The following is a 16,114-nucleotide window of genomic DNA, read 5'->3' on the forward strand; positions in this document are numbered from 1 at the left end:
CCACCTCACAATTTATATATTTAATTTTTTCCACTTTGGCGGCCCTTAGAATTTGGAAACACAATCGTAGAAAAGGTGGAAAAATTCAGATTCGTTTAAACAGAAGTACATAATATAATCTTGTTAGTAATGATCCATCTAGGCCATAAGAATGAAACACAAATTCGCAGGATCGAGGCAGTTTTCAATAGAAGCAATGTTACGCCTGAACCGCGCAGAGCGTAACAGCTGTTGAAATATCACGTACCATGTAAAAATAGACAGTTAGCTTAATCACTACACGTTAAACTGAATAAAATGATTCACATGGGTCTCCTTTTAGGAGAAAAAAATGATTTATTGAAGCGATGCAATGTAATTGTACCTAACACGTATCTTGTATTATTTACAAATGTTTTTAAATAAAAAGTGATAACCATTCAAGATGAGGCAATTTTGGTAGACATGTCTTTGTCTTTCCAATTGTATAATCCCGTTTTTGGAATAGCGCCTCGCAAAAATAATGACTAAAATCAATTGTAACTAGTACCGAGTACAACGTACGTTAAAGTAATCTTCCTCTACAGTCCGTGGAACCGCAATAGCACCACATGACCTTTCCCTGGACGCTGCCGATTTCGTAGCTGTAATCCCAAGTCAACTCCTTGCCGGCTCGAATGAAACTATTAAAGACGCGAATCAAAGAAAACATTATTTCGGATCAAACCCAAAATTACGTTAATACTTTATTTAAATACTTAAGTTTATATATACCATAATAATCAGTTAGGCTAATACCCAAGGCACCACCTTAGGCCTAAATCATCAAGCGACTTTTGAAGCCTTTAATTAACGCCCCTCTAAGTTTGAATTGGGCATAAAGGCACATGCATTCAGCACTAGACAGCCGCGGGCCCGCGGGAGATAAATAAAAATAGAATATACGCTACCTGGTGGAGAAAAAGAGCAAATCCTACTAACCCCTTCACCCCTACCACCTATAATACCTCTTGCCATCCTTTAGCATGCATTGGGGGATTTGTGCATAAGTATTCTTAGGGATAATGACTAAGGCCATCATTTTGAAAAAGATATTTTGGGTTAGATCTTGAGAGGAGTGCAAGTTGTACCCCATACTCACACTGCGCCTAGGGTCCCTAAGTGGTACGGACGCGCCTTTTGGCATCGGAAAACGTCAGTTATAGGGAACCAATGAGATACCGGGTTGATTTAATATTTTATTTTTATATTTTTATGGCCGATTTGGTTCAAAGTCGGTCGTAATGTAGACCTATATGAGATATGAAATTTCCCAAAAGAGGACGTTGCACTACCCATTCGATTTGCCATGGCAACCAAACATGTTTTTGACCACTTAAAACAAAAAATCTCCATTTATAAAAACATGGGATTTTCTCGGTTTCACACGGTACTTTCCTATAATTTTTTTTTAATTTTGAAAATCACGAAATGGGTAATTTGGACCACATTTAGTTAAATTTCATCAAGTAAATTGGAACATTTTTGGGGTAAATTTGTAACACTTTTTGGGTGAAATAAGGAAAAAAATTTATTTTTGTTTCAAGTGGTCAAAATCATTTTCGGTTGCCATGGAAAATCGAATGGGTAGTGCGACGTCCCCTTTTGGGGAATTTCATACCTCATATACGTCTACATGACGCCCGACTTTAAGCAAAATCGGCAATAAACACCTCGGGTACTCTCCTTGTTAGTCATTCTCCCAATGCATAAATAAACATATTCTTGATAGAGTACCAAGAGGTTCATATTTAAAACTTAATGTCTCATTAGTACCTTCAATCCCAAAAACCCAGTCATTAGCCCGAATGTCCAACAGTAGACCAGTTTCGCGCATCTGTACTATGTAGAACACCCGAGCCCCAAAAGTACCAAACCGGTCTACCATAGTTGTTTTTGACCAATGTCTGCCTTTTGGTAGTAAATTAGTTCGATTAAATCACAAAGAAACGAGCCTAAGATACTCACCAAGAGGCAAAGAACGCAACCCACGGAAACCTTAAATCGTGGGTGTCGACAAAGACGTTTTGAACAAAAACGTTGGGACTGCAGCTATGCTACAAAACAAAACAACGATGTTAACAGCGTGACAATCGTCCCACGGAGTCCAATCCTATCGGCAAATAGTCACTCACATTCAAATATCTTCCTATATTCCCTTTATTCTTAGCGTCCATGATGTAGCAATACTCTTCGTTGAAGTACGTTTGTCTCATGGACTTGCGAGGTTCTTTTTCGGGTTTCGCGGATGACCGATTCGAAGCGAGACCGAAAGACGACGACAGTTTGACTTCCTTGGAGTCGCCGTTCATTTTGACGCTATTCGCCTTGCCGGCGCTGTTACTGTTATTGCTGTCACTATCACCAGTCACTTCGTTGGAGGACGTTCGCCCGTTTCGTTTTCGCGTCGAGATCGTTCTGTCCGCGTTCGTCGCTACACCGTTCGCCATATTGCTCGGTTCAAAGTCAGAGTCCGAATCGGAACTATTTTCACCACCTGGAATTGGCCTAAAACAAAAAGAAATTAGTGACCAATCGAAAAAGAAATGCTAAGTAAGACGCTTACTTATACATGGTATCCAGAGTCTTGCTGGAATCCAGAAACTCTTCTTCCTCAATAACGTCAGCTTCGTAGCCTTCCTTGCACGTCTCGACTACTTCGATATGGTCTAATTCCGCTTGGTACTCGTCCCCGAACGTTTGCCCTTGATCGATGGCTTCTTGCTCGGAAAGGAGTTGTCCGGCGTAAATACAAATGAACATGCCCTGAGGAATATCGTCCAAACAGCGGATGCCCCAGCCGCGTTGCTCCGTTTTGAACATTTGCAACCGCACTTGCAGTCCATTTTGGGCCACGCGGTTCACGCACGACTTCTTGCAGCGGCAACGGGAATTGCACTCGTAAATCCCGGTCGTCAGTGGCTCCATCAAGCGGCGGTGTTTGTAGCCCGCGTTTTTATTCGGTTCCGGTAAAAGGGCGTTGGTCGAGCTCACAGTCAGCTGCTGACATTTACAGGTATCACGATTCTGCGGGGGGGAAAACCCAGTGTTAAGATATTGAGATAAACCTCTCGACGTTAAATTTAACCAGGACTTTCTTATTGAGGACCAAAGCAGTCCTTTTTTTTGCGCAACCCTATCGTCAGTTTCACACCGGCAAAATATCACTGCGCATTTTTGCGCCATCTATACTGGTTACCAAAATAAATTATTTTATGGTACCAATTTAATTTTGTCTTTATAATAATATAACAGGGTTGCCACAATATTTTCACATTCAAATTCCCTGTTTTTCCTGACCATTTTAAGAGATTTCCCTGACTTTTATGTCTAAAATTGTAGTCTAAAATTAGACGATTTTGAACTTTATATTTGACTTTTATCAGAAGTTAATAAATTTAAGTCAACTTATATTTCAGTACAAAACTTATTGCAATGTTAAAAAAATTAGCAACACTTTTAAGGAACTAAAGTAAAATCACAGAATTTGTCATAGATCTCAAAATTACCTTCAAAAAGTGTCAAGATAAAATTTAATTCTCCGACTTTTTACCAATTCTTAAAATTCCCCGACCTTTTATGCCCATTTTTAAGTATAAGTTATGTAATATATTAACGTTAAGATTCATAGACGGTGCGACTAAACCAAGCGTGAAAGACCCTGATGTCAACATACCTGGCAATCGTCGACGCAATCGCAACTGCACAAGAACTCGGGGTCGAGGTTCAAAGTGACGCCCTTGGCCGTGAATCGAGTTGCCGAATAAGCCAAATACGGCGGCCCGTCTTGAGTTAAACTGTTGACGCAACAAACCGGGACAGGCTCGAGACCCATAGTGATGTCTTTCAAGAAGAAGCATATCTACGGGGTTTCAACTCGCGTTAAGACTCGCTCGAATAAATTAATAGTAGAAACTCCGTAAAGGTTTACTTTAGACGGCTTGAACTGATTGAAAGTATGCACTTCAACGTCGAAGGAGAACAGATCGATCGTCAGTTTGGAATTGGTAGTCCTGAGATATCTGGCGACCTCTTCCATGGTCCTCAATCGGCGTCCGCAGACGGACCGGTAAAAGACTTGTCTCTTGCAGCCAACCGAGAATTTGGCGATTTCTCTTTGCCAGCCGCAGAGCATGGGAATGCGCAATGGATTCTGCCCTTTGTGGCACTTCATTTCTTCCCTTCCTAAACATCGGTTCATACATCTAACGAGAAACAACTTACAAATTAGTTTCAGCTTGACGATTAAGATTCAATAACAAAAAAATAATTCGTGTACCCAAGAATAGGCGACTGCTGAGATTCTAAACCCACCCTCGAACACCAAGAAGGCAAGAAGCTATTTATTTATACTTAGAGAGAACGACTACGTTTAGATTTGTGTCAATAAGTGTGGCGGTAAATCAACGTTCACGTTTTGCGATGAGCTTCCGGTTCAAAGGTTAAAGCTATAGCCCCTTATTCCCAGGTACCTTCAACGCATTCTTGGCAATACTCGATGTTAGGCGTACCTGTGAGGTAGATAAGTTATTCGTTTGGCATCAATTTTGAAGGTCTCAGTGTCACCCATTTGAGAGAGAGCTTTACTGGGATCAATCACGTGAGGACGATTGGCTGAGGTAAACAATTGCCCATTAGCTACAGTGTCAAACAAACAGACTTTAGAATAAACTGATTGGAAAATCAATAATACCATAAGTTTATAATATTGCGAATAGCTCTCAGTAAAACCTTTGCACGCGAAGAATAGGAAGTGTCACACTTACGTTACAATATTATACACTTAAGGTAATACCAAATGATTAATAAAATAGCTAAGTTCAACTTGGCTTGGAGGAGAAAATGATATCTTACGTATTGGTTGGTACGGCCCCACGTTTTTAATGATTCCGCCTTGAGTCGTGGATTTTCTGGCGACTTGCCTGGTGGCTTCCCCTCCAGTGTGTTTCCTCGCCATTTGTTGCTTTTTCGATTCGTTCAAATTTTCGATTACTTCGATCTCCGGCGAAGTTGCTAAAATTACGATAAATTAAATTTAATCTTTCATTGCTGACCAAATTTACTTTGGGCGTCTTTTCATTTTAAACCGTTTAAACATTTACAAGCTTGAAAAATATAACGATGATTTACATTAAGTCTCTTTACTTTTGAAATTAAAATCTCCGCTCTGCTACGAGGTTAACAGACCAGTAGACCACGAGCAGTTCCAGTCACGTTTTTCAAAGGGCGCGTTTTCTTCTCGAGCGACCATTAAAAATGCTTTAGCCTATTAACTGCTGGTAATGGTAACGTGTGAATCATGCATGGACCAAGACTTAGATTCTTGGTTCATGACTGAATGAAGCGTTGGTTAGCATTTTCATTGGTCAAAATTAGTGTTGCTCGAAATCGTAATTTTACCAATATTGGAGATTCGTTATATCGTTACCGATACTGATATCTTAAACACATGAAATAATCTTATATCATATCGGTTTCGGCCCAGAACTAGTCAGAATTACTCTCGCAACCCAAAGTTATTTTTCGAGCACAACACGAGCTATATAGCAATCTAATTTAACCCTTGAAAACTACTAGACTCCAATAGGCTCAAGCATAAATTATTTTTGTCTCGTTCGACTTGTTAAAAAATTCCACGCGCTCCTTAATATTGTAGCGTAAAGGCTCGCGCATTTTTTCATCTTTGGGAGCTCGCGCGTATCGCTCGAGAAGTCAAAGGCTAAAATATCCAAAAGCGCGTGGAACTTTTTAACAACTAGAACAAGACAAACATAAACAGAGTTTATGCAAGCTAGGAGCAACAAACACAGCACCCCACGCATTTTCTTGCGTACATTTTTCATTGGTTAGACGTTTTAGCACCTGCTGCCGTCGGAAGGGGAAAATTCGGAAATGGTCTTCCCCCAGCCCGTAAAACGTTCAGCGTAAAGGCTGGTCCAATGAAATTCGTACACAACACTGCGTTAGCGTGTTTCAAGGCTAGCTGCGTTTGTTGCTCCTAGATGCTAGCGTCTACTTCGATTTGGTGCTGTGTTATTTTGTAGCACGTAGACCTAACTTGCTCTTTTATATTTTTTAAGGTGAAAAAGGAACTGAACAATTACGTCTGTCGTCGTCATCGTTGGATCGCGTGTACTCGACGTAGGGACGATCTTTCCGTTTGAAGTTGACGCTGTGTCTCTTGGTGGGTTTGCCTGACTCCTGGATCTCCTTCACGCGGATGAGTTCCCGGAAGAGGGGTTCCAAACGCGTCGACCCTCGATAAATCCACTCCGACCTTTTGTCGGCTTCGAAATACATCTCGACCAGGCTGGCGTCCACTCTGTTAACGACGGCTTGCCACCATTCACCGTTCCACTCCGTATTGACGCGTTGGCCACGTTGAAGTTTAACCATGGGACGCTGCGATTTCAAACTCCTTTCGTTAACGACTATCTTAAAACCAACGCTAAGCGGCCAACGACTTACCTCCGGATATTGGCCTAAATACTGTCTGATAAATTCTTTCGAAATATGGTTGATATCTTCCCAGACTTCTTTTTCTAATTTAGCGAGAAATAACGTGAATATTTGCGCCGTAAATGGTCGGAAGCGAAATTGGACGTACTTGGACTACAAACGAGGAACACTTCGAAATGACGGACGTACTGGGCGTATCCGTCGTCGAAAAACACCAAATAGCGCAAGTTATTGGTAACTTTGGGCGGTTCCGCTATGATGCCGGCGTACAGAGCAGTGTGGTATTCGCCCGTGTCTTCTTTGTACCGCGCTGATGGCAAAATCGAAGCGTCAACAAATTGTAAACAAAAACATGTGGCGGAATAAGAGCGACTTACCGACAATACGGGTTCCAACTGGTAAGGTCACGTTGGGAGGTTCGGCGTACGCCATAAGTTTCGGAGGACATAAACGAACGAGCGGGTTGCGTTTGTTCTCGAATCGGACTTTGTAAACGGGATTGGTCGAACCATCTTGAGAGCCAACCTTCGTCTCGAGCACGCGAGCCAGCAGCCAGGTACTCAAAGAATTGCTCTTCGCGGCGTACACCAGAGTGTTCACCTTCAAGTCTCTAAAAGGTTCAAAGGAATCTCGTTATATTTACAAGGGCGCCTTTCATTTCGGAGAAACCTACGGTCTCCTAACGGGTCCGAAAGGCGGCAAGTGACGCCTTTCCAACTTGTTTTGCCCAGAGAATATGATCTCGTTTTTGGGCGGCGTATGGTGGTTATCGTCGAATCTTTGGTTGGGATGCGCCACTTTTCCTTTGACGCCGGAAGCTGGAAATGTCGGGTGTTACAAAAGAAATACGCTGAACTTAACGATTTTCATTTTCAAACTTACTTATTTGTCTTTTCTTCAGTTCGGCTTGTCTATTTAAATGTTGGGTAAATCTTACGAACAACAAAACGGAAATCGATAAATAAGAGACTACAGGTTTAAATTACTCGTTTTTGAACTCACAATTCGCTGTTGTGGTAGACAGTCGGGAATTTGCCCAGACGTCTGTAGACCCTATCCACGAATTTACACTGAACTAAAAAAAAATTATTTTCAAGAATGCTTCTAATGAGGATTTTGTATAAGGATGCTTGGCGAAGTATCGTAAGTTCCAAGGTCCTATACCCCAAAACCACGTTCCCGAAAGCACCATACTAAAACTAAATATTCAAAGGGTTTGGCGAACACGACCTACGGACTGACGATACCCATTAGCGTTCGGATTTGCCCACCTTCGACGCAGCCCAACCGGCCATTCACCCGCTCGTAGAACTCCGGATCCATGTCGACAGTTTTCGCGTTCATAGTTTGGCCGATGATTCCGTCAATGAGCGTGATCAGATCGAAGTCGCAGATTCTCGGGGATTGTGGCGGTTCGCTTTCCTCTTTGAGGGCTTTGACGTGGCTGTTGAGGACGACGTTCTCTTTGAGGCTCTCGGTGCTGTCGGTGCGAAGCCTCTTGGGCTCGGCGCCCCCTTTCTCGTCCTTCTCGGGGAGGCCATTGACTATCACCTTGGGAGTCGCCACCCGCGAATACGTCCTGGGTTTATCGGAAGATTCTGGCTTATCGGAGCTGCTGCGAAAACACAAACGGATATCCCGTTTAAATTCAATACACGCCATTCGAGGAAATTCACTTTTACGATATTCTGAAATGCTAAATAAAGAGCTAACTTTTTTTAAGGGAAACGGGAGACTTTTTGATCAGTTAACCTCGGATTAAAAAAAAATGATATCTTAAGAATTGGTAACTCCCGGAATACCGGTTTCAGATTTGGCCTATAAAATCGGGTTTAGTATACCCAAGTTTATTTCTCATATATATCTCTCTCAGCAAAGAAAGGTTTTATAGGCCTCTTCTGAAAAGTGTATAAGCACAGAAGATTACTTAACGGTAATAGTAAGTGTAGGGAGCTGTTAGCTCGCGTGGCATGAAGGGCTTACCACCACCCTAACCTTAACCCGGGTACCCGTAATAAAGGCAATAAAAGTCGCTAGATGGCCTGGGCGCCTATGGTGGTGCCTTGGGTATTAGACTAGCTGATTTAGCCTAGCCTAGCTACTACTAAACTGGAAATCCTTTTGTTCACGTTAAATGCCAATTGTACAACTACTAGAAAAATTGCGGACCCCAAAATAGAGGTCGTCAATGAGATTGCGTTCGATGTTTTAGGGAACCAATGAGATTGCGTTCGATGTTTTAGGGAACCAATGAGATTGCGTTCGATGTTTTAGGGAACCAATGAGATTCCGGGTCGATTTTATTGACGTTTAAAGGGGTGGGCATAGTCCGCAACTGTAAGGCACGGTCCGCAACTGTAAGGCACGGTCCGCAACTGTAAGACACGGTTCGCAACTGTAAGGCACGGTCCGCAAGTGTAAGTGGACACAATAATCCGTAAGTTCAAAGAACAACCCGCAACTGTGCAACAAAATCCGCAAGTTTAAGGCATAATCGGCAACAGTACAACACAATCCGTAAGTTTAAAGAACAATCCGCAACTGTACAGCATAATCCGCAACAGTACAACACAATCCGTAAGTTTAAGGCATAATCCGCAACAGTACAACACAATCCGTAAGTTTAAAGAACAATCCGCAACTATACAGCATAATCCGCAACAGTACAACACAATCCGTAAGTTTAAGGCATAATCCTCAACTGTAATCCGTAAGTTTAAGGCATAATCCTCAACTGTAATCCGTGAGTTTAAGGCATAATCCGCAACAGTACAACACAATCCGTAAGTTTAAAGAACAATCCGCAACTATACAGCATAATCCGCAACAGTACAACACAATCCGTAAGTTTAAGGCATAATCCTCAACTGTAATCCGTAAGTTTAAGGCATAATCCTCAACTGTAATCCGTAAGTTTAAGGCATAATCCTCAACTGTAATCCGTAAGTTTAAGGCATAATCCGCAACAGTACAACACAATCCGTAAGTTTAAAGAACAATCCGCAACTATACAGCATAATCCGCAACAGTACAACACAATCCGTAAGTTTAAGGCATAATCCGCAACTGTAATCCATAAGTTTAAGGCATAATCCGCAAGTTTAAGGCATAATCCGCAACTGTAATCCGTAAGTTTAAGGCATAATCCGTAACTGTAATCCGCAAGTTTAAGGCATAATCCGCAAGTTTAATTCATAATCCGCAACTGTAATCCTTAAGTTTAAGACATAATCCGCAACTGTAATCCGCAAGTTTAAGGCATAATCCGCAAGTTTAATTCATAATCCGCAACTGTAATCCTTAAGTTTAAGACATAATCCGCAACTGTAATCCGCAAGTTTAAGGCATAATCTGCAACTGTAATCCGTAAGTTTAAAGCATAATCCGCCACTGTAATCCGTAAGTTTAAGGCATAATCCTCAACTGTAATCCATAAGTTCAAGGCATAATCCGCAACTGTAATCCGTAAGTTTAAGGCATAATCATCAACTGTAATCCGTAAGTTTAAGGCATAATCCTCAACTGTAATCCGAAAGTTTAAGGCATAATCCGCAAGTTTAAGGCATAATCCGCAACTGTAATCCGTAAGTTTAAGACATAATCCGCAACTGTAATCCGTAAGTTTAAGGCATAATCCGCAACTGTAATCCGTAAGTTTAAGGCATAATCCGCAACTGTAATCCGTAAGTTTAAGGCATAATCCGCAACTGTAATCCGCAAGTTTAAGGCATAATCTGCAACTGTAATCAGTAAGTTTAAGGCATAATCCGCAACTGTAATCCGTAAGTTTAAGGCATAATCCGCAACTGTAATCCGTAAGTTTAAAGCATAATCCGCCACTGTAATCCGTAAGTTTAAGGCATAATCCTCAACTGTAATCCGTAAGTTTAAGGCATAATCATCAACTGTAATCCGTAAGTTTAAGGCATAATCCTCAACTGTAATCCGTAAGTTTAAGGCATAATCCGCAACTGTAATCCATAAGTTCAAGGCATAATCCGCAACTGTAATCCGTAAGTTTAGGGCATAATCCTCAACTGTAATCCGAAAGTTTAAGGCATAATCCGCAAGTTTAAGGCATAATCCGCAACTGTAATCCGCAAGTTTAAGGCATAATCCGCAACTGTAATCCGTAAGTTTAAGGCATAATCCGCAAGTTTAAGGCATAATCCGCAAGTTTAAGGCATAATCCGCAACTGTAATCAGTAAGTTTAAGGCATAATCCGCAACTGTAATCCGTAAGTTTAAGGCATAATCATCAACTGTAATCCGTAAGTTTAAGGCATAATCCTCAACTGTAATCCGAAAGTTTAAGGCATAATCCGCAAGTTTAAGGCATAATCCGCAACTGTAATCAGTAAGTTTAAGGCATAATCCGCAACTGTAATCCGTAAGTTTAAGGCATAATCCGCAAGTTTAAGGCATAATCCGCAACTGTAATCCGTAAGTTTAAGACATAATCCGCAACTGTAATCCGTAAGTTTAAGGCATAATCCGCAACTGTAATCCCTAAGTTTAAGGCATAATCCGCAACTGTAATCCCTAAGTTTAAGGCATAATCCGCAACTGTAATCCGCAAGTTTAAGGCATAATCTGCAACTGTAATCAGTAAGTTTAAGGCATAATCTGCAACTGCAATCAGTAAGTTTAAGGCATAATCTGCAACTGCAATCAGTAAGTTTAAGGCATAATCCGCAACTGTAATCCATAAGTTTAAGGCATAATCCGCAACTGTAATCCATAAGTTCAAGGCATAATCCGCAACTGTAATCCGTAAGTTTAGGGCATAATCATCAACTGTAATCCGTACGTTTAAGGCATAATCCGCAACTGTAATCCGTAAGTTTAAGGCATAATCCGCAAGTTTAAGGCATAATCTGCAACTGTAATCAGTAAGTTTAAGGCATAATCCGCAACTGTAATCCGTAAGTTTAAGGCATAATCCTCAACTGTAATCCGTAAGTTTAAGGCATAATCATCAACTGTAATCCGTAAGTTTAAGGCATAATCCTCAACTGTAATCCGTAAGTTTAAGGCATAATCCGCAACTGTAATCCATAAGTTCAAGGCATAATCCGCAACTGTAATCCGTAAGTTTAGGGCATAATCATCAACTGTAATCCGTAAGTTTAAGGCATAATCCGCAAGTTTAAGGCATAATCCGCAACTGTAATCCGTAAGTTTAAGGCATAATCCGCAAGTTTAAGGCATAATCCTCAACTGTAATCCGAAAGTTTAAGGCATAATCCGCAAGTTTAAGGCATAATCCGCAACTGTAATCCGTAAGTTTAAGGCATAATCCGCAAGTTTAAGGCATAATCCTCAACTGTAATCCGAAAGTTTAAGGCATAATCCGCAAGTTTAAGGCATAATCCGCAACTGTAATCCGTAAGTTTAAGGCATAATCCGAAACTGTAATCCGTAAGTTTAAGGCATAATCCGCAACTGTAATCCGTAAGTTTAAGGCATAATCCGCAACTGTAATCCGTAAGTTTAAGGCATAATCCGCAACTGTAATCCGTAAGTTTAAGGCATAATCCGCAAGTTTAAGGCATAATCCGCAAGTTTAAGGCATAATCCGCAAGTTTAAGGCATAATCCGCAAGTTTAAGGCATAATCCGCAAGTTTAAGGCATAATCCGCAAGTTTAAGGCATAATCCGCAACTGTAATCCGTAAGTTTAAGGCATAATCCGCAACTGTAATCCGCAAGTTTAAAGCATAATCCGCAACTTTAAGGCATAATCCGCAAGTTTAAGGCATAATCCGCAAGTTAAAGGCATAATCCGCAACTGTAATCAGTAAGTTTAAGGCATAATCCGCAACTGTAATCCGTAAGTTTAAGGCATAATCCGCAAGTTTAAGGCATAATCCGCAAGTTTAAGGCATAATCCGCAACTGTAATCCGTAAGTTTAAGGCATAATCCGCAACTGTAATCCGCAAGTTTAAAGCATAATCCGCAACTTTAAGGCATAATCCGCAAGTTTAAGGCATAATCCGCAAGTTTAAGGCATAATCCGCCAGTTTAAGGCATAATCCGCAAGTTTAAGGCATAATCCGCAAGTTTAAGGCATAATCCGCAAGTTTAAGGCATAATCCGCAAGTTTAAGGCATAATCCGCAACTGTAATCAGTAAGTTTAAGGCATAATCCGCAACTGTAATCCGTAAGTTTAAGGCATAATCATCAACTGTAATCCGTAAGTTTAAGGCATAATCCTCAACTGTAATCCGAAAGTTTAAGGCATAATCCGCAAGTTTAAGGCATAATCCGCAACTGTAATCAGTAAGTTTAAGGCATAATCCGCAACTGTAATCCGTAAGTTTAAGGCATAATCCGCAAGTTTAAGGCATAATCCGCAACTGTAATCCGTAAGTTTAAGACATAATCCGCAACTGTAATCCGTAAGTTTAAGGCATAATCCGCAACTGTAATCCCTAAGTTTAAGGCATAATCCGCAACTGTAATCCCTAAGTTTAAGGCATAATCCGCAACTGTAATCCGCAAGTTTAAGGCATAATCTGCAACTGTAATCAGTAAGTTTAAGGCATAATCTGCAACTGCAATCAGTAAGTTTAAGGCATAATCCGCAACTGTAATCCGTAAGTTTAAGGCATAATCCGCAACTGTAATCCATAAGTTCAAGGCATAATCCGCAACTGTAATCCGTAAGTTTAGGGCATAATCATCAACTGTAATCCGTACGTTTAAGGCATAATCCGCAACTGTAATCCGTAAGTTTAAGGCATAATCCGCAAGTTTAAGGCATAATCTGCAACTGTAATCAGTAAGTTTAAGGCATAATCCGCAACTGTAATCCGTAAGTTTAAGGCATAATCCTCAACTGTAATCCGTAAGTTTAAGGCATAATCATCAACTGTAATCCGTAAGTTTAAGGCATAATCCTCAACTGTAATCCGTAAGTTTAAGGCATAATCCGCAACTGTAATCCATAAGTTCAAGGCATAATCCGCAACTGTAATCCGTAAGTTTAGGGAATAATCCTCAACTGTAATCCGAAAGTTTAAGGCATAATCCGCAAGTTTAAGGCATAATCCGCAACTGTAATCCGCAAGTTTAAGGCATAATCCGCAACTGTAATCCGTAAGTTTAAGGCATAATCCGCAAGTTTAAGGCATAATCCGCAAGTTTAAGGCATAATCCGCAACTGTAATCAGTAAGTTTAAGGCATAATCCGCAACTGTAATCCGTAAGTTTAAGGCATAATCATCAACTGTAATCCGTAAGTTTAAGGCATAATCCTCAACTGTAATCCGAAAGTTTAAGGCATAATCCGCAAGTTTAAGGCATAATCCGCAACTGTAATCAGTAAGTTTAAGGCATAATCCGCAACTGTAATCCGTAAGTTTAAGGCATAATCCGCAAGTTTAAGGCATAATCCGCAACTGTAATCCGTAAGTTTAAGACATAATCCGCAACTGTAATCCGTAAGTTTAAGGCATAATCCGCAACTGTAATCCCTAAGTTTAAGGCATAATCCGCAACTGTAATCCCTAAGTTTAAGGCATAATCCGCAACTGTAATCCGCAAGTTTAAGGCATAATCTGCAACTGTAATCAGTAAGTTTAAGGCATAATCTGCAACTGCAATCAGTAAGTTTAAGGCATAATCTGCAACTGCAATCAGTAAGTTTAAGGCATAATCCGCAACTGTAATCCATAAGTTTAAGGCATAATCCGCAACTGTAATCCATAAGTTCAAGGCATAATCCGCAACTGTAATCCGTAAGTTTAGGGCATAATCATCAACTGTAATCCGTACGTTTAAGGCATAATCCGCAACTGTAATCCGTAAGTTTAAGGCATAATCCGCAAGTTTAAGGCATAATCTGCAACTGTAATCAGTAAGTTTAAGGCATAATCCGCAACTGTAATCCGTAAGTTTAAGGCATAATCCTCAACTGTAATCCGTAAGTTTAAGGCATAATCATCAACTGTAATCCGTAAGTTTAAGGCATAATCCTCAACTGTAATCCGTAAGTTTAAGGCATAATCCGCAACTGTAATCCATAAGTTCAAGGCATAATCCGCAACTGTAATCCGTAAGTTTAGGGCATAATCATCAACTGTAATCCGTAAGTTTAAGGCATAATCCGCAAGTTTAAGGCATAATCCGCAACTGTAATCCGTAAGTTTAAGGCATAATCCGCAAGTTTAAGGCATAATCCTCAACTGTAATCCGAAAGTTTAAGGCATAATCCGCAAGTTTAAGGCATAATCCGCAACTGTAATCCGTAAGTTTAAGGCATAATCCGCAAGTTTAAGGCATAATCCTCAACTGTAATCCGAAAGTTTAAGGCATAATCCGCAAGTTTAAGGCATAATCCGCAACTGTAATCCGTAAGTTTAAGGCATAATCCGAAACTGTAATCCGTAAGTTTAAGGCATAATCCGCAACTGTAATCCGTAAGTTTAAGGCATAATCCGCAACTGTAATCCGTAAGTTTAAGGCATAATCCGCAACTGTAATCCGTAAGTTTAAGGCATAATCCGCAAGTTTAAGGCATAATCCGCAAGTTTAAGGCATAATCCGCAAGTTTAAGGCATAATCCGCAAGTTTAAGGCATAATCCGCAAGTTTAAGGCATAATCCGCAAGTTTAAGGCATAATCCGCAACTGTAATCCGTAAGTTTAAGGCATAATCCGCAACTGTAATCCGCAAGTTTAAAGCATAATCCGCAACTTTAAGGCATAATCCGCAAGTTTAAGGCATAATCCGCAAGTTAAAGGCATAATCCGCAACTGTAATCAGTAAGTTTAAGGCATAATCCGCAACTGTAATCCGTAAGTTTAAGGCATAATCCGCAAGTTTAAGGCATAATCCGCAAGTTTAAGGCATAATCCGCAACTGTAATCCGTAAGTTTAAGGCATAATCCGCAACTGTAATCCGCAAGTTTAAAGCATAATCCGCAACTTTAAGGCATAATCCGCAAGTTTAAGGCATAATCCGCAAGTTTAAGGCATAATCCGCCAGTTTAAGGCATAATCCGCAAGTTTAAGGCATAATCCGCAAGTTTAAGGCATAATCCGCAAGTTTAAGGCATAATCCGCAAGTTTAAGGCATAATCCGCAACTGTAATCAGTAAGTTTAAGGCATAATCCGCAACTGTAATCCGTAAGTTTAAGGCATAATCATCAACTGTAATCCGTAAGTTTAAGGCATAATCCTCAACTGTAATCCGAAAGTTTAAGGCATAATCCGCAAGTTTAAGGCATAATCCGCAACTGTAATCAGTAAGTTTAAGGCATAATCCGCAACTGTAATCCGTAAGTTTAAGGCATAATCCGCAAGTTTAAGGCATAATCCGCAACTGTAATCCGTAAGTTTAAGACATAATCCGCAACTGTAATCCGTAAGTTTAAGGCATAATCCGCAACTGTAATCCCTAAGTTTAAGGCATAATCCGCAACTGTAATCCCTAAGTTTAAGGCATAATCCGCAACTGTAATCCGCAAGTTTAAGGCATAATCTGCAACTGTAATCAGTAAGTTTAAGGCATAATCTGCAACTGCAATCAGTAAGTTTAAGGCATAATCCGCAACTGTAATCCGTAAGTTTAAGGCATAATCCGCAACTGTAATCCATAAGTTCAAGGCATAATCCGCAACTGTAATCCG

General features: G+C 40.5%; 1 protein-coding gene across 7 annotated transcripts in view; it reads right to left on the reverse strand.

Annotated features, from left to right (window-relative positions):
- Positions 1-301: 301 nt before the first annotated feature.
- The window catches only part of egg (SET domain bifurcated histone lysine methyltransferase eggless), a 29,202-nt gene continuing 13,389 nt past the window's right edge, over positions 302-16,114 (reverse strand). For 4 of the 7 annotated variants that reach the window (XM_090173449.1, XM_090173448.1, XM_090173453.1 and 1 more), the window contains 16 exons: positions 7,749-8,092; positions 7,480-7,552; positions 7,360-7,409; positions 7,151-7,295; positions 6,855-7,087; positions 6,626-6,787; positions 6,487-6,560; positions 6,123-6,420; positions 4,873-5,031; positions 4,530-4,656; positions 3,950-4,223; positions 3,695-3,880; positions 2,585-3,045; positions 2,154-2,526; positions 1,987-2,075; positions 302-662 (listed from right to left, as the gene is read on the reverse strand). In XM_090173449.1, coding sequence (XP_090029575.1) covers positions 545-662; positions 1,987-2,075; positions 2,154-2,526; positions 2,585-3,045; positions 3,695-3,880; positions 3,950-4,223; positions 4,530-4,656; positions 4,873-5,031; positions 6,123-6,420; positions 6,487-6,560; positions 6,626-6,787; positions 6,855-7,087; positions 7,151-7,295; positions 7,360-7,409; positions 7,480-7,552; positions 7,749-8,092 — 3,166 coding nt within the window. In that variant the 3' untranslated portion in view covers positions 302-544. The remainder of the gene's footprint in view (positions 663-1,986; positions 2,076-2,153; positions 2,527-2,584; positions 3,046-3,694; positions 3,881-3,949; positions 4,224-4,529; positions 4,657-4,872; positions 5,032-6,122; positions 6,421-6,486; positions 6,561-6,625; positions 6,788-6,854; positions 7,088-7,150; positions 7,296-7,359; positions 7,410-7,479; positions 7,553-7,748; positions 8,093-16,114) is intronic. The other 3 variants (XM_090173451.1, XM_090173450.1, XM_090173452.1) reach the window with 3 other exon arrangements.

The sequence above is a fragment of the Leiobunum rupestre genome, chromosome 4 (assembly GCF_980474605.1).
Source record: "Leiobunum rupestre chromosome 4, qqLeiRupe1.1.hap1, whole genome shotgun sequence".
Lineage (NCBI taxonomy): Eukaryota > Metazoa > Arthropoda > Arachnida > Opiliones > Sclerosomatidae > Leiobunum > Leiobunum rupestre.